The sequence below is a fragment of the Branchiostoma lanceolatum genome, chromosome 7 (assembly GCF_035083965.1).
Source record: "Branchiostoma lanceolatum isolate klBraLanc5 chromosome 7, klBraLanc5.hap2, whole genome shotgun sequence".
In the NCBI taxonomy this organism is placed as follows: Eukaryota; Metazoa; Chordata; class Leptocardii; order Amphioxiformes; family Branchiostomatidae; genus Branchiostoma; species Branchiostoma lanceolatum.
In genome coordinates, this window is record NC_089728.1 from 12,504,896 (window position 1) to 12,525,690 (window position 20,795).

General features: G+C 41.8%; 2 protein-coding genes and 1 long non-coding RNA gene across 12 annotated transcripts in view; 2 read left to right on the forward strand and 1 right to left on the reverse strand.

Annotated features, from left to right (window-relative positions):
* LOC136439394 (serine/arginine-rich splicing factor 4-like) overlaps positions 1–20,795 on the forward strand; it is a 39,451-nt gene that overhangs the window by 14,180 nt on the left and 4,476 nt on the right. For 2 of the 10 annotated variants that reach the window (XM_066434806.1, XM_066434812.1), the window contains exons 1-6: positions 15,088–15,200; positions 16,781–16,907; positions 17,201–17,271; positions 17,702–17,791; positions 18,493–18,552; positions 19,946–20,015. In XM_066434806.1, the coding sequence (XP_066290903.1) occupies positions 16,785–16,907; positions 17,201–17,271; positions 17,702–17,791; positions 18,493–18,552; positions 19,946–20,015 (414 nt within the window). In that variant the 5' untranslated portion in view covers positions 15,088–15,200; positions 16,781–16,784. Of the gene's footprint in view, positions 1–15,087; positions 15,204–16,778; positions 16,908–17,200; positions 17,272–17,701; positions 17,792–17,859; positions 17,938–18,492; positions 18,553–19,945; positions 20,016–20,795 lie in introns of those variants that run through there. The other 8 variants (XM_066434810.1, XM_066434813.1, XM_066434809.1 and 5 more) reach the window with 7 other exon arrangements.
* Positions 5,285–12,364, forward strand: LOC136439392 (zinc finger protein 431-like). The gene is made up of 8 exons (XM_066434803.1): positions 5,285–5,460; positions 6,266–7,259; positions 7,685–8,149; positions 8,463–8,573; positions 8,906–9,020; positions 9,534–9,654; positions 9,927–9,976; positions 10,315–12,364. The coding sequence occupies exons 2-8, from the start codon at positions 6,300–6,302 to the stop codon at positions 10,632–10,634; spliced, it is 2,142 nt and encodes a 713-aa protein (XP_066290900.1). The 5' UTR covers positions 5,285–5,460; positions 6,266–6,299; the 3' UTR covers positions 10,635–12,364.
* LOC136439396 (uncharacterized) lies at positions 13,940–15,086 on the reverse strand. The gene is made up of 2 exons (XR_010756519.1): positions 14,972–15,086; positions 13,940–14,128 (listed from the first exon to the last, which is right to left on the reverse strand). It is a non-coding gene; the product is annotated as an uncharacterized lncRNA (long non-coding RNA).

The window sequence follows — 20,795 nt, forward strand, 5'->3', positions numbered from 1 at the left end:
AATCAATCTTATGTTGAGATGACAGTTATTCATTTCTTAAAGACTGCTACGAGTTATCTTGACAGGAATGCATTTTTCCTGTGCGTCCGTCTTGAGCGGTCATTTTGATATCCATGAAACTTTTGAGGTATAAAAAAAATGTACAGGTTTCTGAACATGCCGCTTAAAAATAGCACTGTAGCAGATCGGCACTGAGGGTACGAAGAGTTGTTTTTATAACATCATTACTGTATCTTTCCTTTAGAGGCAATGGGTTTTATTTACTTTTAGTCTTACTATTCTTCTTCCGAGATGCAGCGAAGCGCCAAAGTCACTGACTGCTAACATCACGAGACTCTGTTTGTGGCTTAACGGTAAGATTATGGGCTTTATCATTGTTCCGGGGGAACTGATACAGAGGTCATTGGTAGGGGAACAGGTGTGTGTTTGCCAACTGGGATGGCTCCACGCTCGGATGGATGAAAACAAAACGCCGTTTCGGCAGGCTATGGCTAGTCAACACAGCAAAACAGTACGCCAAGACAAACACTGAGAGTACAGTCGCTAGTAATGATGAATATAGCCGAGACCTCCACGATGGGCACAAGAGAGTAGAACGTACAAACAGATGTTAGTAGGGAAGTGCATAATGTTTCTCGACGGCCCAAATCTAGCTAAACTCTTATGGATTATGATTTCTGAATGGGAGCGTCCTTGCTGAAAGCTAAGGAGGAGGATTCTTAAACTACCCACTTCATGAGATACCACGACCAGAACATAACATAGTAATTAAGGGTTCCTCTCATCATTTCATCAATGGAATTCACGAAAGCACAGAGAGGATGACATTTTGCGCAGACCTGGCTGTTGAGTCCCGCACATTGACATCATTTACATGTATTATTGAACGGCCGAGTAATTCCATAACATATGTTGTATCGAATTAAACAAAGAAGTCATCAAACTCCTCAAACTATGGCATATGACAGGATAGGTCTAATATTCTTTCATTATTTTATCCCTTTCGAAGCTTGGAAGGACCTGTATGCATTGAAAATGAAAAAGGGGCTGACACTCCTGAGTTAATACCAAACTTCAATCCAGCTGTCGATATTCTTTCAAAAACTAAGATTGCCCATGTGTGTCAACAATCTTGTACGTGACACGGCGTACGATGAGAGGGAAAAACTTGGCAGACAGTCAACAACAAGCGGAAGCATGACGTACAAAAGGACCAAGTCGGGACACTGAGTGAAAACAGGCTATCAACCACAGCTAGCAGTGCGTTTACTGGCCTGCCCGTCACCCCATGTCTAATAGATTAGGAAACACGTTTGATGGGACTGTAGGAACCAACAGTTTCAAAGAGGCTGTACGGCTTTGTCCGCGTTTTATACAATTAAAGGTGCGAGTCAGGCGCAACATAACACGAATGACACACTTTGTTGCCCAACGCAAGTTGGTGTTTCGGAATAGAAACCTATATTGGGGTGGCCATGGTAAATCAAACATACCAAATGAATACACTCTCACAAGTTCATTTCAATACTAATGGTTAGTCTACAAATCGCTTCACTGAAAACGGTTCGCCAGAAACAAAGTCTTCATTCTATCCATCCCAGTCAGCTTTCCTGGTTTTTGTGTTATTGGATTTCGAATTTTTTGCCAGCCTCTTTAACCATGCGTTGCGTTTGTCCTCTACATTAGAAGCCGCATTGAGAGCCAAAGCCCTGTCATTTGTAACACCCCCAATCCACTAGGGCGGCGACCTCGCTGTGATGTCCTTGCTGTGATCGCGCTGCAACGTAAACGTAAAATTTAACAGAGCATTTAACCAAGGACATTATATAATGTCATTGATTTAAAGAACTTCATAGATAAAAAACTAGACTTTCACAACAACTTTCACAGCCTCATACCTTCGCCAATAATAGGATGTTTGTCATTGATTATAAAAAAAAGGTCCTTATTTGCATAAACTACATCAATTCATCATCTTCTCCACACAAATAACAGAAGTTACCTAAAGTATGAGAAGTTATCTCAGCATAGAAGACTATTGTAGCATTTTGCTACAAACGCTACTGAAAATACTTTGTTGGTGAAGGTAATAATTAGGCTCAACCATCCCTTTCCTACTAATCCTCACGTCGCCTGTGTTTTTTTCTAAACCACTCTTGTTACTACTGCAGTCTAGCAAGCCATGTGAGTTGTTACATTTCAGGTCTGCTTCACCACTATCAGAAAGCCCCCATGGGTATGAGCCATGCCACTATGGGATTATCTCATTCACTACACCAGATTTTCCAACCAACACCGCCAACACATGCCATTTCCAACCAACACCGCCAACACATGCTACCTAGCACAGAGACTGATGATGAAATATAACACATTTTAAAGCTTTTCTTAATTATGCAAAGTACTTCGCCCAAAGTCTAATCATCTTGAGATTTCCCACATACCCACCAACACACTAAATACGACAACAATCCATGGCAATCCCCTCGTTCTCGACTTATCGTGTTCACTAACAGACACACAGACACGGCATTAAAATATAACCTTCTTGACGAAGGTAACTAATCTTTTTACGCTTTGCGTGTTTTGCTGTCTTTTCAGTCATACGTTTACAGTTTGCATGATATTCACAATTATGAAATCAAGGATTAGACAAATTCGACGTAGGTCGCAGCGAGAGCGCCGTCTAGTGAAATGGGGGCCTAACTAAAAATGTACGGTCACAGCAGTTAATGTCATTTTGAAGATTTCGGGTGGTGTATTGCCCGTGGTAACTTGACTTCGGCTTCATGTAACGTGGCCATCTCCTCCAATAGATCATGCTTGGTGAGGTTTTAAGTATAATTTGCTCCATGCAGGTTACACTCTTGTACTGTGCACCCTTCCTAACAAGAAAATAGATTAACAACAAGTGCTATTAAGCGATCGGGTAAGTGTGCATGTTGAGGATGAGAGCAGGACAGATGGGGTTAGTGTCTAAAGTTCTTAAGAGGCTGGAAATTGTAGAAATTCACCAAATAAGATAAGATCAAATACTAAAGGTGTTAGACGTCCAGGGAAGTTCAAATATCACAAGATCCTTGTTGCCCTTACTTGCAGCTTTTAGAGGAGCCTTTTTGCCTTCCTAAGAGGTAACCTGGATTGTAAACAACAACAACAGCAACAACAACAACACAGATACTACTGGAAAAAAATACCTGTGCATACCTGAATAATCGCACGGTGTGGAGACTCAAAATCTTCTGTCTGATGTCTGAAATGTGCTGACGGAAGTGACAAACTTTCCGCTTTACTGAGTCGGAAATATTCAAGCCCTTGGCAACGTGTATCCGTGTGTACGTTTGTTTGCATGTCGGATTAAGGTAACCAAGTTTAACGTGTTGTAAACGTATTAAGCACATCATTATCTTCGTTCGGCCGTGAAATGGGTCGGGATCAATCGCTATAAGCGGTAAATCACATACTAATCTTTGATTACTATAAGCAACTTTAAGTACGGTTGAATTATGGTCCTTTTTCAGTTGGCGTTCATCTATAAAAGTTGTGCAAATATTGCAAGCGTTTTATGATATTCAAGTCAATAAACAAAGATTATTTCGAACGCAAAAAATTGCCTTTATGACAAGATGATGTGTAAAGTATGGTACCTGCTGTCAGTAGGTTGATCTCTTAATAGCTATCCATAGACTCATGTGGCGCTCAAGGGCGTATTTACTGTATACATGAAATTCATAAAGAAACAGGTGGCCACTCAAGCCGACGGTGTGATCAAGCATAAGGTAAAGCCACTTAGGCTGTTCTATGGGTTGTTTTAATGTTTCTGCCAATGTGAGGTGCAGTTAAAAGGTTATAAGAGGGCCCCCTGTAGTTTGTAACTGTGATAACATCAAAGATAACGATCTTTTGTAACAACTCACTATTTCCTTATTACATGTACACTTACTGATTTCAGGCTAAAGAAATCTGTCCCTGCAAGCTAGTTTTATCCCTCGTCCCTGCAATAAGTAGGGGCCGCTAGGAGCGTGAGTTAAGCAGGCGTATTTGCATCTCTGCATCCCGACCAATCAAACCACGTGAATCGCATTGAAACTCAGATTCGTATCAGCCATTTCCCGACAAATCCCTTTCTAACTTGCGTTAACGACTACATCTGACAAAACAAACTCCCCAGTGAGATGGTGGAGGGTGTCAGCTTTCCAAAGATGTTTTCAGATTGACAATTTTGGCACTTTGGAAGTGATTGAAAGTGACCGCGATTTCACGTGTAGAAAAAAATAGTTTCTACTACTTTTCTCTAAACGTTAAATCGCAAGTTAGAAAGGGATTTGTCGGGAAATGGCTGATACGAATCTGAGTTTCAATGCGATTCACGTGGTTTGATTGGTCGGGGTGCCCCACCTTGACGATGAAAAGAGTTCTCCGGAGACAGGTCACGCCAAGCTTTGATTCATCTGTTAACGTGGGTATGGGGTTAGGGATGCATGCGTGACAAACAGATCGATTACTAGGAACGTTATATCATTATCTCTGTCTGGGCAACCTAACCTACAATCCCAAATTCATGAAACATTGTCGTTCAAATTCCTTTCTTAGGCCACAGCAAGTAAATTTTATGGACGACATCCACTGCAGACTCAAAATTTAGTGCGCGCAGGCGAAAAAAAACAAAGCAGGCAAAAATCAAGATATCTACATTTTCAAACTTGAATACCATAAAGCATGTAAGAAGATTGAAGCGCGATAAAACATGGTATTACAACCAACAACTATTCAATAAAACGGTAACTAACACTGATGTCAACATTAAAATCATTATGATGTTAGATCCGGGTTTACATCAAGAACGCATAGAGGTTTCCCGTACACTGGGCACGGGAGTCTCCTGAGTCATGAGGCAGACTGACTGTGACTACATAATGCTGGCTCTGCTCACTTTGTCTCAACTCAAGTTCTCTCCGCTATATTGCTGTCCTGGCTGTCTGACTGAATTGTCACATTATCGGCGCATATTGAACATTGCCGAAGGGTAAAAAAAAATATTGTTTCTTGTTTTTTTATTTCAAAAGCAGGTGAAAATCAATGCGCGCGTTGATGTCATCCATAAGATTTACTCGCTGAAAGTTTCCGCGAGGAAACATATCTGCTTTGAGGTTGGGGTTATTGGTCCAGACTCCAGAGAAGGCTCGTTTTGTCATCCTTTCGAGCAAGTTATTCATCGTAATCAGCCGACTTTCATCACGTATTTCAGACACAAAAGACTCCTGTGAGACATTTTTGAATGTCCCGCGCAAATTAATTTTACCCATCATGCAGCGGGCGCTGTTGTGACCCAAAATGGCGACGTGAGGGAGGGGAAGACTGGCTTTTCGGCGGGTTTTTATCACCAGACGTCTCCCTTATTCTCCCCGTTAACCAAGAAAGGGGAACAACGCACCAAGCTAGAGACCTTTGCAGATGTCGGTAGGTACTTGCCATGCATTAGAATGTCGTGAAACACGTTAATTTGGTGAAATAACTAGCCGCGTTTTTGCCCCTCCCACTCCTTAATCTCGGTCAGGCTCCGTGCGAAAATCAGGCGTTCCTGAATCTCTAACGTCCTTACCAGCCCGCCTGGAACCACACGCACTTTGCAACATCTATAGCGATCATCCGATGTGCTTTTGTAGATGAAAAAATCAGGTTATAAGTAAGGGCACCATTGGTATGGCATGCACGCAGAAAATCAGTTCAGGGGTCTCACAAATGCTTGTCCGAAAGCTTCAAATTACCCATTATAGCAGAGGGAATTGTTTATACAAGGGACCTCTTCTTGATTCCTTGTTTGGACAGCATCCTTTTTAGAAAAAGTCACGAATGCATTTGATTTGCAACGTTGAATATGTAACCTGGCCCTACTATGTAGGAGAATAGTATAATGCTGATTCAATCAATTTTACCATATAACAGTTCTGTTACTAATATTTATGCCAACAGTACATTGGTTAGTGTGTTTAGTTAGCTGTTAGCAATATACAAAAGAATGCATAAGTCCAAATTTTGAGAAATATTTGTGACTGCTTTGAAAATAATGTTCAGGCCTCAATGGTATTTTTCTATTGGGTATTTTATATACTATTAAAATCATAATAATGTTTTTATAATTAAGTTACTTGTACCATATTCAGATGGCTGTTGTTTTCATAACACCTTTTGTCACCAAAGTTATCTGTATCTTTAGTTAGTGTTAAGGACTAGATGTTAACTGTCAATACATTCTATACCATAGGTCAGATGTCTACGACATTGATGCATCACATGTCATGGAAACAATGCCCGTAACTATGGAGATGCTGACGGAGCACCCTCCCATCGCCACTCCCGCGGAGTTGGCAGTGCCGTACTTCCGGCTGCACGGTGTCTTCCAAGATGAGCAAATGGAAGAGTACACCGAAACGTTCCTCTTACGCCTCTATCGATGTAAAGCATGCCAGTTTAACAGCTTCTTAGTGGACAATTTCGTTTCGCATCTAAATAGCATGCACTTTGACACCAGTGAGAAATCAAATGGTATGCAGGAAAATGATGTCGGCAAGAGCACTGGTGAGGAAATGCCTGGTGACATGTTTTTCAAGGACTCAGCCTCAGAGAATGGCGACTCAAGAAGGGGGTTTGAAAAATCAGCACCGGTGCTAAAGAGAAGCCTGTCTGATAGTGCCCTGAATATTCCGCCACGTAAGAAGGAAACTCCCGGTACCTCTTTGCCTCAGAGCAGCAAGAGACTCCAGGCTCGCAGCAAAGAGCCAAAGGCAAAGATACCTAAACCGAGCAAAGCAACCTCGCGGGGGAAAAAATCCCGCAAGGCGAAGCAGAAAAGACAGGTGCAGGAGAGTTGGCAGAAAGACATCGGAAGGATTCTTGTGGTACAGAATACTGACGACGGGGATGACGACTCAGACGACGACTACGCTGACTTCGAAGCAGAGCCGACCGAAAGACGTCAGCGTAAATCTAGGAAGCCTCAGAAGAGGCCCAACTACATGAGGAAGAGGAACCCACAGCGGGGCCTGAGGCACTCCTGTAACGTCTGTAGTCTGAAGTTCTGCAGGGAGGAGGAACAGAAGCTGCACATGCAGTGCCACAGTGAGGGTGAGGAAGGGTTCAAGTGCATCCACTGTGAGGAGCGGAGTAAAGACTGGAGGAGGACCTACAGACACATGTTCAGGGCTCACGATGTCCCCGCACCATACGTCTGCAAGGATTGCGGCTTCAAGTGCATGAAGGTATATGTAAGGAGAAATTCTATAGATAGACCTCGTTTAATGCTTATATATTGGACATTTTAAGATGGCTTTGTAATATTTTTACTTCACACTTACCTCTTTTAGATACTGGACATGGAAAGTTCAGATTGCACATGTGATTCTTTTGCATCAGTTTACTAGGTATTTTATGCATCATACTAATTAGTAGTAGTAATTGTGTTAAGTACTGATTATTTTGAATATTTGTGTTGAGTCCAGCCTTGTGAGCTTTGGTCCATTCCCAATGGTTCGTGGCGACCATTGGGTGTGGACCAAAGCTAAAAAGGCTGGACTCCAGGCAACACTGATCACGAGGTGTATCATCACAATGTGAAGTTCAGCCTAAGGCTTCAATGTGTTTTTATCGATATTACTCAAGTCATATCTTTATTCATTCATTGCAGGCCTCTGAGCATGAGCGACACCTCCTCATGCACTCCGACGCCCGACCCTTCAAGTGCGACCAGTGCACCAGCGCCTTCCGCTACCGCAGGAATCTCCTCCAGCACAAGAAACGCTCCTGCAAGAGCTCCCCCAAGGAGTACATCTCCCAGAAGCACTTCCAGTGCCCCACCTGCCTCACCTGGTTCTCTGTGGAGGAGGAACAGCAGCTCCACACCAAGTGTCACCAGAAGGAGGGGAAGGACTTCAAGTGTCTGCACTGCGATCAGGTCGAGACCGAGTGGAACAAGATCTTCCGCCACATGTACCGGGAGCACAACATCCAGGGTCCCCACGTGTGCGTCATCTGTGGGTTCAACTCCCTGAAGAGGGGGGACCTGAACAGGCACATGTCTGTCCACACTGCCGACAAGCCGTTCGGCTGTGAGATATGTGGGAAAGGCTTCAAGCACAAAAGAAACAAGGAGGTGAGATACTGAAGAGTATTACTGGTCTGTAATCTCTTGTGTTGTTTGAAGTTGGCAGGCACTGGTTTGGTTAACTCAGTTGTGTATTATTGTACCAGTTAAGATATGATTATTGCATATTAAACATAACTATTAACCAGGATGCTGTACTAGCATGCTTTTCCTCCTTATAGTTGTGGCTGTGCTACATTTTGTATATTGAGTTACAGGCAAACAGAAGATGCTAAACCTGCATGTTGTAAAAAGGTCTTATAGCCAAAGTTATTACCCCAGGATGCTGTAAAAACACCTTGTCTTCCCGCTGTTTCCCCAGGCTCATAAGAGGGACATGCACAGTGACCACCCTCAGGTCAGGAAGCGTATCCAGCCAGAAGGACCCAGGCTCAAGTGTAACCATTGCACCAAGACTTTCAAGGATGAAAAGGTAATTACTGACATACTGTACGAACAACAAAAGCCATATGTATACCGTAGTACACTACACATGTACTTTCATGGTTGCTATATAATATAGCATCTGCTGTTATACTTAAAGTGATCACATTGAGTTGAAGCTGTATATTTCAACTTGTTGCTGAAGATGTAGTGAAATTTCACATGTCAAATGAGAGGCTATGCTCCTTTTTTTGGTGGTATGGTTATTTCTCTTCAAACTTATAAACGTTTTTAATCTCAATGTACCTGTAATCTAGATTTTCTGAATGCTATGCCTGTGCCCTGCCTGAAAATGTTCGTACCTTTGTTGTGTACATGTAGATTCTACAGAAGCACCAGATCGTCCACACTGACGAGAAGCGGTTCATGTGTGACGTGTGCGGGTTCGCCACTCGCAGGAAGGCAGGGCTGGAACTGCACATGAGGACTCACAAAGGTAACTTTTGTACTTAGCACCCAAAGTAATGGCAGTTTTTGGTCATCTTCACTTATGTTCTCTCTCAATCAGTCATCTGTATCTGAATCTACATAATTAGCCAGTATGACCGTATCACACCATCCTAGTATGCTAGGTAGCTATAGTATTCCTACTTATTTGTACTCCTCTCCAAGGGAATGTAATTCCCTATATACTGTAAATCTTATAGTACGTTTGCGGTGGTCTTATTTTCATAACACTGCGTTTCTATCGTATTACTAATGTCTGTACTACCAAATTTTTCAATTACATAGTACAGTGTGATTTTCCTTCTACCTGGAAATGAAGTCCCGTCGAAAACAAGTAAATCTACAAAATGCAGAGTTGTCATACATCCTGAGTGCAGCTATTCTGCCTGTGGGACTGAAAGGTAAAGGGGTGAAGTCTGCCTTCTCTGATTGCCTCTTTAAGGTTGTTCCCTTTGACAAACTCCAAGTTACCAGTATCAATGGATTTTGTGCATTGTTGCAGGAGACAAGAGGTTCAAGTGTGAGTTCTGTGACTACGCGACCGTGGACCGTAGCTGCCTCAGGCGACACCGGTGGAGACATAAGGACGAGAACCCTTACAAGTGTAATTGGTGTGACTACAGGTGTGTGGCCATCTTTGCTATATATAGGCTATACCAATTTGATTTGTTGGTTCTTGGATTTAAAAGGATAATGCTGAACTAGAAGAACAACTTAAAAGCAGAGTTGGAATAATTGGATATGGATTAGAGAGTGAATGCTGGTACTGCCAGATTAAACTTTTCCTCTGAGCTCCAAGTTTTCAGATGCATAAATGTATTAGATTTAAGTTGCTTACTGTATTCCTTTCGTACAATTGACTAACATGTAGCTAACATCACTTTCTTCTTCTCAGTTGTATCCAGAAACAGTGCATGGACATCCATGTCAGGAAAAAACATACTGGTAAGAAATTCTTCCCTTTATAAACATTTTTAGTTGATATACAGAGTTGAAACCAGCCTTATCTCTTAGTGTGTCTCATGACCTTGATGTCAATTAGTGGCAGTGGCAGTTACCTCTATAGGCTGTTTGTATGTGACTAAAAGAGTCAGGCCTACATATTTGCAAATGTAATGTATTTGCACATGCAAATCCAACTTTACCTGGCAACTTCTATATTCCAGGTTGCCAGGCTGACATCACTTACATCGTTGTTGCTAGAGAGCACACACCCTCTTTATTTAAGTGCTGATTTTTCATACAAACACACTATTAAACTTCTCCTATCCTTTCACCTCCAGGTGAAATGTATCGTTGCGACATGTGTGACTTCAAGACGCCGGTCCGCCAGGCGTTCAACAAGCACAAGCGTGCCCACGCGGAGTCTGCCGCCAACCTGGAGGGGCACCAGTACCCGGGTGCCTCGGTCCCCAGCACCACTAACCCACAGGAGATGGTGAGTGCAGTCAACAGTGTGGAGACGGTGGAGGGGATCTATAACCTGCTGTATGGGCAGCAGTACGGCCAGGCGCAGGCACTGCAGCTAACAACTACCACACGGCAACACCCGGGGCTCCCCGAACACAAGAGGGAGGAGGAGCGCTATGTTAGCTGTGACTAGAGATAGAACTGTGCAAAAACATACTGTAATAGTCTATAAGTATTGTGATGCAAGTACGGTAACATGAGGCCAGTAAGCAAAGTTTCCTAATATGCATTTAATGTTATTAGCTCTTCTATGTTTCTGATGATTACAAATATTATTATTATCATGTTAGATTTATTATAGCAGTAACAAAGAGAGAATCATTGTAATAACTTAATTCCTGTTTAGGCTTAGCTGCAAAAAGCAGAGTGTAAGAATGATTTGTCTCAGTACTATTGGACTCAAGAAAGTCAGTACTAGTATATCACACATACATGTGTGGCACTGATACTAGTAGTGATAGCCAGTCTGCAAATGTATCAGGTATAGGGAAATCAGTTGTACAAATATTAGTATGAACATATACTAGTTTATTGATATTTTACACTACTATTGGCAAACAGGTGGACTAATGCAGGAGTACATGTGTATTACCTGATTTAATTTGCTAACTTTTTAATTTGCCAAATGAAGAAGAACCGGGGGTAGGGATTGTTTCTTGTCTTGTAACAGCACACATTCACTGGTTACTGTCTGCTGTTCCCCATTTTAAAAACTGAACGTTGAAAAACACAGCAACAAGTGGAAGACTCATTAGAAATTATTTGTATGCTGTGTTACATTTATTTTCATTACCAGACGTTCATTTCATTTCTCCTGTTACGTTGTGTCTAGCACAGTGGATGAATGTAAGGACAGTACAAGAGCATGTTATTTAATATTCTTGTGAACAAATTACCTCCATTAACATTTGTACTGTGATATGATAGGTAGTAGAATCTGTTCATTATAATCCATGTGTTACAAGTGATGTGTTTCTGGATGTTTACTAGAAGTACTGTATCTCATGTAACACTTTATAAAAGTTGAGCAACACTTCTGTCTAGGCTGTTCAGTGTTTGCAAAAAAAAAAAAGCTTAAAAAAAAGAACTCATGCCATCTTTATGAAAGCACTTATAAGACAACCCCAAAAAAATAATGTACATGGTACTGAACAAGCGTTACTAGTACAGTATATGCTCCTGTGTAAGAGAGGCAGTAAAACTTACCAAAGAACAGGAGTGGTCTGCCTTGGAACCTGCTATGGCTTTCGGACTATGATATAGTAGTGTTCATGTATTTATGTAGTGGAAATGAAACCAAAATAGTAATTGATAGTCAATCACTAATCAATTAAGTGGAATTGAATGAAATGTTGACATTACATGCTATATTCAACCTGCCTATTGTAACGTTTACTGTGTAAGATATACTTAGTTTGTGAGATAATTACATACATTTGACAGATTAGGAAAAGACAGTACAAATGTATAACTTAATAAACATAGTACAGTATTGTAAAATTTGTCCAGGCTAATCGCTCAACGTGTGTATATGATAACTTTTTTCAAATATTAAACATGTCAATCATATTAGTCAAGATGACACAAAGGCCCTAATTTTTGTCCTTGTCACCAACAAGACTTCGTTAAACGATGAATGCTGGGCAAAATCCTGCTGTTCTCCGAAAATGACAAAACACTCAGTTGCATCCTCCCCTTAATTGTGCCAGCTTTCAGTTCCTGCAACTGAACTGGACACACAACACGACATAATTGTAAATGGATGCCATGGTAACTCTTACAAAAACTGTCCAATACCCTTGCCCTGCTCAGATGGACCAGGCTTCATACAGACTATCTCAATTATATAACATATATACTGTGGTGTATTGTATTATTTGTTATTATTTACTTCTATAGTATAAAGGATGGCTCTATACTAGTAGTGATATTTATCTTATCAATGAGGTTAAATAGAGACTGCCTTGGTCTTCAACATTGCTTCTATGACTGATAAAGCCATAGAATTAAAGTGTAAACAAATCTACATGTCTGTAGTCTCCTGTGCAGGCTTCCTATAACGGCGGCATATATATTTGGGGGGGGGGGGGGGGGGGGGTCTCTAATGCCGGCAAGGGAGTTGTGTAGCCGAGGGAGTTGTGTAGCCGAGGGAGTTGTGTAGCCGAGGGGTGCGCCGTTATCGCCGCCGTTATAGGAAGCCTGCACAGGAGGCTAACATGTCTGGTGGTGTGCTGACCCAGTGTATATAAGTCCCTATTAAAGTAAGTGTTTCCCAAAGCTGTGTTCTTTTTAAAGGGCAGCTTAAAACGTACTAGTACTAAACTTTGAAAAATGTACCACTAAGTCATGTTCTCACTTGTTTTACATACATGTACTAGTAAGTCTGTCATAGTTCAGGGCTCGTCCCGCCATTTGCAACTTGGCTACTGGCCTGATGATTAAGTTCATCAATTGATAGGTCACAATAGGTGATGTCAGGATCTGGCATTTCCCAACCAGAATGAATGGGGCTTTTCGATCTGGCTTTCCTGAGGATGCATTTTCCAACGAATTCAAGGGAATCAACAAGTTGGTGAGCTTTGACTTCGGAAAATTCCTCGAAATTTATCCTCAGGAAAGCCAGATCGAAAAGCTCTATTGATTCTGGTTGGGAAACGCCGGAACGGTGACAGCGGGACCTGGTGTCACCTATTGTTACCTATAGCTATTACAGTTGATTAATTCATTCATCAGGCAAGGAGTTGTCATCACGGCGCAACTTGCAAATGGTGGGAGAACACTGAACTATGACGTACTTATTTAAAGGAGTGAGAACTTGACTTTGGGGTATATTTATATATTAGCCAAGTAAGCTTTTTAATTTTAAGTTTTGCCTCGCTTGTCCATCATATCTTTAAATTGGTGTCTTTCTGGTTGCCTTGTGCTTAAGCCAGAGGTTTGACATAATTGGAGCGCCAAGATGCAATGAGCTTTTCTGGACTAACAGGAGCATGCCATCCCATTACATTTGTAAGACTAATTCTGTATAAGTAATAATAAACAACAAGTGAGTCTGTGCTTGATATAGTGGTGGTTTATTCAAGATGCTCCAGTCGTGATCTTGAAGTCATACTGTTTAAGACTGCTACAATGCAAAGATTCTTAAAGCTGTAGAACTGGGAATTTCAATTCTTAGTTATATATGCAACTCCTTACATGTCTATGTTGCTAGAGTTAAACATTGAGTCTCTTGTGGCCCCATGTGTCTTCAAACCCATTGGGCTTTCTCTTGGGCTCTGGTAACTGTATCTGCTTGTGCCGCTGGTGGGTCTTACAGTGCACATGGAGCACCCCTCGGATCTTCAGGAAGTAGCACGACCGACACCTCAGTCTGGGGTAGACCTTGTACTTGTAGCCGGCTACCTGTGTCATCTGGGGTGGTAGCAGGCTTCTCTGAAGAAATCCTGATGACACTTTCTGTTCCATGATGTTGAATGGTTGGAATAAACTGCTAAAGCTGCACTTCATAGAGGGTTGGCTCCAGGACGGTTGTAACAGCGCCATCTTGCATCTGCTGTGAAGGGTTGTGTTCCAGACTGCTGCGAGAGCCCGTAAAGCCATGCTGCACTCAGTTGTTTCAGCTGAGGTCTGTGCTTGAAATAAAGAAACGGCATCAGTACTGTGATCTGTTGCAGTAGATAGAATGTGGTGAAGCACAACAGAAATTGTATTTTCAAGGACACAGACCAATAAAATGGCCTCTTCTACTTGCCTAGCGAAAATTAACTTCTTCCAAAAATGGATGCTCAAACCATGTCACAAAATTATACATCATAGAACAAGTTATAAATATAGGACAGGATTTCAGCATTTCTCTATTAATTGGTGACGACTATTGTTTGTCATCCATTTAGTGAATTACACGGATGCACTTCACTACTCTAATGTGATTACTGAACGCTTTTCATTTGATCTTACCAATCATACCAGCTTGAATAAGCCCATTCGTAATTCCGACTACGCATGTGCAGTGTCAAAGGTAAAGGCCCCTGAGACGTAAACAAAACCTGACTGGGCGTTGTTATGCAAATCTAGACAATGTCGAGACGAGGACTGTTTAGATGCCAGTCCGATGCAAATCCGAACTAGCTTTATAAGCCCAATCGTATTTCCGACTACGCATGTGCAGTGTCAAAAATGAAGGCCCCCGCGACGGAAACAGTGCTCGCCTCGACATTGTCTCGATTTGCATAACAACGCCCAGACGGGTCTTGTTTTCGTCGCGGGGGCCTTCACCTTTGACACTGCACATGCGTAGTAGCAACTCCGAACTAGCTTATTGAACCTCATTGTAATGGTGATGATGATGATTGTACATTGTTCCGATTTCCAAGGGCACACAAAAATTATAACAGGCACATGCTCATAAATCGACCCCCAAATTGCTAACACAGCATTAGCAGTCACGTATGCAGTTTCAAAATACTGTACCTATTTTCTGGATAAGCAATAGAGTTGTATTCGTGGAAAAACGGATGAGGAAAGGTAGCAATTTACCGAGAACTTAGCAAAAGTGCAAATCTTCACATTCTTGTCGCCATGTTTGTCACGTGATAATTTGACCCCGCCAACCCTGAATTAGCGCACTGACTCCTGGGAACTACGTCATACAAAAGCAAGCGAGGAAGAAGGACGCCATTTTAGGGACTGAAACTTGCAGGTAAGATGAGTTAGAATCCGCTGCATCCTACCGTTACGTTTGACTCTTTTATTAATTTACTCCGTTGTAAAATAAGTTTACATCCCCGAGACACTTTTTGTGTGGTTATATTTGGATAGATATGTAATATATAGCTTTTAACGTCGTTTTCAATCGACATAATTTGTTCGACGGTTATTCGGGGACAAAGGTCGATGTTAGCGTCTTTTGCCAATGTGGGCGGCACTGTTGTTATTTTATCCCTATACAACCAAGAACTTTCATGAACAGTATAAAGATTGATAATAGAAAGTGAAGGTGGGAAGAAACAAGCTGTACGTTTGGAGTAAGTTTAATATTTTTGCTGCGTGTATGCAACATACCTAGCCCAGCTAGCGTTGGCTACGCCCCACCGCTGTTCCAGCTTCGCTCCATCGATGCGTCCGCCAAACGTCTGACGTTGCAAAATTGGCATCGTACTGGAAAATTTCCAATCTCTGTCTGGCAAATTATAGCGTCTAAGAATGTTAAGCTAGAATGTAGAAATAGTTCATCAAGGTAGCTAAAACGTTTCCCTGTACAGGTATGTTTTGTCTGTTGACCACTTTTTTTCCCGGACTACATAATTTTGGGCAACAAATTTAAAGGACTTGCGTTTTTCAATGTGGACCTGGACCTTGCGGTGCATATGCATAAACTTTAAAGACTTAGACATGGTCACAAATATAAACATATTTTCCTGGCCCTTTAAATTATGCATTAAAAATGCTACTGTACAATTCTGATTTGCATCAGTTTATATGAAAAGCATCAGGACTACTTTGTATTGGGTTTTTATGAATCCTAGTCAACTCGCCCCAAGTCCAACTCGCCCCAACTATTAACTACCAACTCGCCCCAAATTAGAACTTATTAAAAATTGGTTTTATATGCATGAATCCTACTCTGTATAACGCAAACTCCAGCTGTCCGGGGGTTTCTCTCCCCTCCCCTTGGGTTGCGAGGCGGTTACAGGGCGGCCAGCAGTCAGAGGAGGCTTGATTGAATTCAGGCTACATGAATCCTACTTGTAAATATTACTTTACATGCTAACAAAACCAACTGACCTTAATTTTACTTTTTTTGACGTATTTAGGATCATTTAGCAAAGAACTCGCGATTCGCTGGCGGCATGTCGGCCCACCATTACACCGTGCAAGGCCGCTAGCTCTAGTCTCAAGCATGGCGATCCAAAAGACTGCTGACGTCTATATGCTAGGAAACTAAGCATCTTGGAGCGTGAACTTGAATAATAACTTGAGCCAGCAGTCAGCCATGCTTGAGATTACAGTGAGCGGGCGCATGTCCCGGTAAACTCGGCGGGCCGACATGCAACATGGCCCGCCGGCGCTTCCTGCATCCATCGGCGTTAAATGCAGACCAGAGAAGTTGATATTAGAGTCACAAGGCTTTCTTAGCATGTCAATTAATATTTAGAAGTAGGATATATGCATATGAAACCAAGTTTGATAAGCCGTAATTTGGGGCGAGTTGGTGGTAAATTTTGGGGGTGAGTTGACCTGTTACCGGTTTTTATTGAAGCAATTTCTATTTATTTGCAGAAACATGGGTAGTCGTGTGTATATAGGACGATTGCCATACCATGCTAGAGAGAAAGATGTCGAGAGATTCTTCAGAGGCTATGGGAGGATCAGGGAAATCAACTTGAAGAACGGCTTTGGCTTTGTGGTAAGTCTTGTACTAACTCGTCACCATTTTTGCTCACACATTTTACTGTATACATAATTAACTTGGTTGTTCTTAGTTAGACAATTGTCTTTCATGTAAAAATGCATATGCATGTGATGGTAATTACCTGTTTTGTATTGTGATTATAGTGACAATAAAGTGGACAAAGTCTGTTGTCCTGTATGTTGGAAATGTTGTCTACACAATTTGACATCCAAGAATTGGGGTTAGAATCGTTAGATGATGTCTTCAAGATTAAATGAGGGTCATAGCAAATAATATTTGTGTTGCAGGAGTTCGATGACCCCCGTGATGCAGATGATGCTGTGTATGAACTGAATGGCAAGGAGCTGTGTGGGGAGAGGTAACATAGAGGATAGACAACATGCTACATTGTTTGAATCAACAAATACTGCCTATAATACTGTTGCAATTCAAATTATGAAAGAAAGAATGAAATAATGTTTAGAATCCATTTTGAAAGTAAAGGAAGCTGAAAATAGTAAAGATAACTTAAGTGAAATTGTTACTGGTTAGGTGTTATGAATTTTGTATGTTGACTCCTTTTCATCTGCAAGATAGGTGGACACATTTCTAGTTTGTAGATTTGCATTGAAAGAATTGGTAATGTTCTGCAGAAAGGGAAACGAATAAGTGTAATGTGCCTGTTTGAAAGAAATTCATGGAACTGCTTAATACTTTTTATGTATGTCTTATTGTCAGTTTTATCCAGGATTTTGCCACTCCCACTCAGGGTCCAATCCATGACTAAGGTGTCCACCTCCATTTTGCAGGGTTATTGTTGAGAATGCCCGTGGTCCCGCCAGGGGTGGAGGCGGTTTTCGCGGGGGAGGCTATGGCTATCGGCCTGGCTGGCTAGACAAGTACGTAACCACCGTCTACTCTGTACCCTTTCCTGTATCTCTGAACTGTGCGTGTCTCATTCCTCCAGGGTGTCTGTAGAGCATGCTCGTGGGATTCCTCGAGGCTCTGGTGGCAGATTCATGTATCCTCCGCCGGGGCGTGATAGGTATGGCCACCACTACAGTTATCTACTGAACTGAACCTAGAGCCAGGCTCACACTCCAATGCAAGCCACTCATCTGATGTGATATATTTGTTTTTAACAGTGCCTCTCCCGACCCATGCCATGGTCCCTGGCCCACCAATCGGGGAATTCCACCCAGAGCCATGGTCATACCATTGCCAAACCAGTGCCAATCCATTGTCGACAGCATTCAGCCACTTTGGACTTAATGCACCAAGCAGCGGGGACACCTGATAGTCTGTTCCATTCCCAGTTTCCTGGGGAAAAACCTCATTCCTTCTCAAAAATCATGCATGTATACCTCACAGCAGAAAATTGTCTATCTAGCCTTTATCAAAGCTAAGATTGTTTAAAAAACACACCCATAATCAAACCATCAAAAACAAACCAGCTGTGTTGTTTTGAAAAAGTACTGGTATGAATGAGGTTTTTTGAGGAACAGACCATCGCATTCACAAACTGCCTGTGTACAGTTTGACCTGTGACTCTCATATGATGCTTGGACCTCCATTAATGTTTGTTTTTCATTCCTTGAAGCGGCCGAGGCAGTGGAGGCGGCCGAGGGTCGGATAGCAGGAACAGGTCAGAGAAAAAGACGTAACTACAAACACAACCCTCCTGCCTTCAACATGTATTTCGTATATTTTGGCACATCCTCAAAGTAGCCATTCTTTTTTATCAAAATTTTTTTCTGATCAAAATTGCACTTGGCTTTAAAATCCTCAAGCCAAAAAAGCAAATTTGACAACCATGTTAATATTTTTCTGATGGAAATTGCACCTGGTTGGATTAGCTACAAGCTCAATCCAAATTTGACAACTAAGATATTACAAGAATGTGTCCTTGATGATGCCCATATCATTAAGATTGTGATTTGTTAATTCGGTATGTAATGTACTATGCCTGCTTGGAGTCAAAAGGTCTACTTGGGCATTGTGTGAAAGATTTCTTTCTGAAGAGAATGTTACTATTCATGGGAGAAGCATTTTGTTTAACAAGTGCAAGAGGGATTGGTCAATACAGATTTAAACCAAGGTAGATGGAACTTCACTGACCAACAAAGAAGAAAAACCCAGCAAGCAAGACATGAGAGGTTCTAATGGCATTTTGATGTTAGTGAACTTTGGCATTATTGGCGAAAGACAGTCTTTACATGATGATTCCTGAGTGTTGACACTGGACACGACAAGTCAATATCCCTTTGAAGTCTAGATCATACAGTGTTTTTCTCTGGCCACCATGGGACTAAGATGTCAACAAGGAATGAGAAACAGTTAATGGAAGGTGCTTTTTTGGCTCTTGCGGGCAGCCACCAGTTTTAGATGGGAAAAGTGCATTTGTGGGTGGACTGGCTGAGAACTTGTTAAAGTCTGGCGGAAGTATAGATCGTCAGAATCAAAAGTAGTGAGTAATCTTGGTTGGTCTTCTGAGTTCTTACCTAGGTTGCTTATCATCCAAAAGTGAGAATAGATTATTGTATGGTTTGGCAGCAAATGACAGTTTATAATTAAAAAAGAATGAAACAGGAAGAGAAAATGTGTTAGCGTGAAAGTTGAAAAGTCAAGAAGTGTTGCTTCTCATACCCATGACTGGTGGCAGCCTCTTGGAGCCCTTTGTTCATTTGTGTACTGGGTTCCTGGCATGCACTTTATGTATGTAATCATCACATCAGATATGGCTCAATATTTACTGATCACTAACATAGCATGACAAATGATTTGAAGACTATTTATTATATTTCATACATTGCAAAATGCAGATAATGATACATACATATATTCTCACACTCTGACTTAAACATGGAAAAAGCAGAGAAATTCTAAAGCGGTATCAAAAAGCATCTACATGTATGTTCTTGTAAATGTCAGGTCTAACACACTGCAAAACCATTCAGAGAACTGCAAATTTTTAAGTGTTTTGATTCAGTCTGGAATTGAATATGTTCTTGTACTGAGATCTTGTAAGGGAATTGCAACTGTTTTGTTTGTAGGTATGGGCCGCCTGTCCGCACCGACTACCGTCTGATCGTGGAGAACTTGTCCAGTCGCTGTAGCTGGCAGGTGAGTGTACAATTGGGTGTGGCTGCTGGTACAAACATGTGTTCTTGTCCACTGACGCTTCTGCCAAGTCTCTAGCAAACTGCACTGAAATATATTTTGCTGTTGTGGAAATGTACCACTGTTGTCTTCTTGGTTTGTCTTTGTTGATGAAGATTTCAGTTGTACAGTTCTTCAAAATAGCAAAAATTTGCAGTGTGTTACGGACTTGGTGGAAAAGGTAGTGTATCTGATTGGATGTTAAAAGTGGGCAGTTTCTTCTCTTCCAAATTTCCAAAAGATGTTCAATTTTGGGAGATACAGTGGGGGTTAATATCACAAGTTAGCTTGGATTGTGCATGAAGCTTAAAACCAGCAGATTGTAGATTTTACTTGAGCTTATTCACAGACCACAAAAGTATTGAATTGAAAGGTGGATTGCTTTGATTCAAAACCTGATGGCACCTTTTGATTTTTTGGTCTTATTCTTGAGAAAAGCTGCCCACTTCCCAAACTTCAGGTCCTGTCCTAACTCTGATGTATTCCCTCCCTCCCCAAAGAGCGATGGTTGGACCGTATCTCCTCTCCTCTCCCACTGAGGCCAGGGGTCTGGTGTCAGGGTGAGGGCTGGGACCCCCCAGCCCTGCCACACTGTGTCTGGTAATGGCTAAAGGTGCTCTTGTGGACTGAGGGCCAGTAGGACTGAGGGTTAGGCCGGTGCGGGGTGACCGTTTGCCATGTACTAAGGAGAAGAGGTCTAGGTTCCGATCCATGGCAGCCTACGTGTGGGGCCATCATCCAGTG

Excerpts from the sequence above, each read along its gene's own strand:
- LOC136439392 (XM_066434803.1), top strand. The coding sequence starts at position 6,300 with ATGGAAACAATGCCCGTAACTATGGAGATGCTGACGGAGCACCCTCCC. Across the intron at positions 7,260-7,684 it reads GCGGCTTCAAGTGCATGAAG|GCCTCTGAGCATGAGCGACA; the intron begins GTATATGTAAGG and ends CATTCATTGCAG. Across the intron at positions 8,150-8,462 it reads AGCACAAAAGAAACAAGGAG|GCTCATAAGAGGGACATGCA; the intron begins GTGAGATACTGA and ends CTGTTTCCCCAG.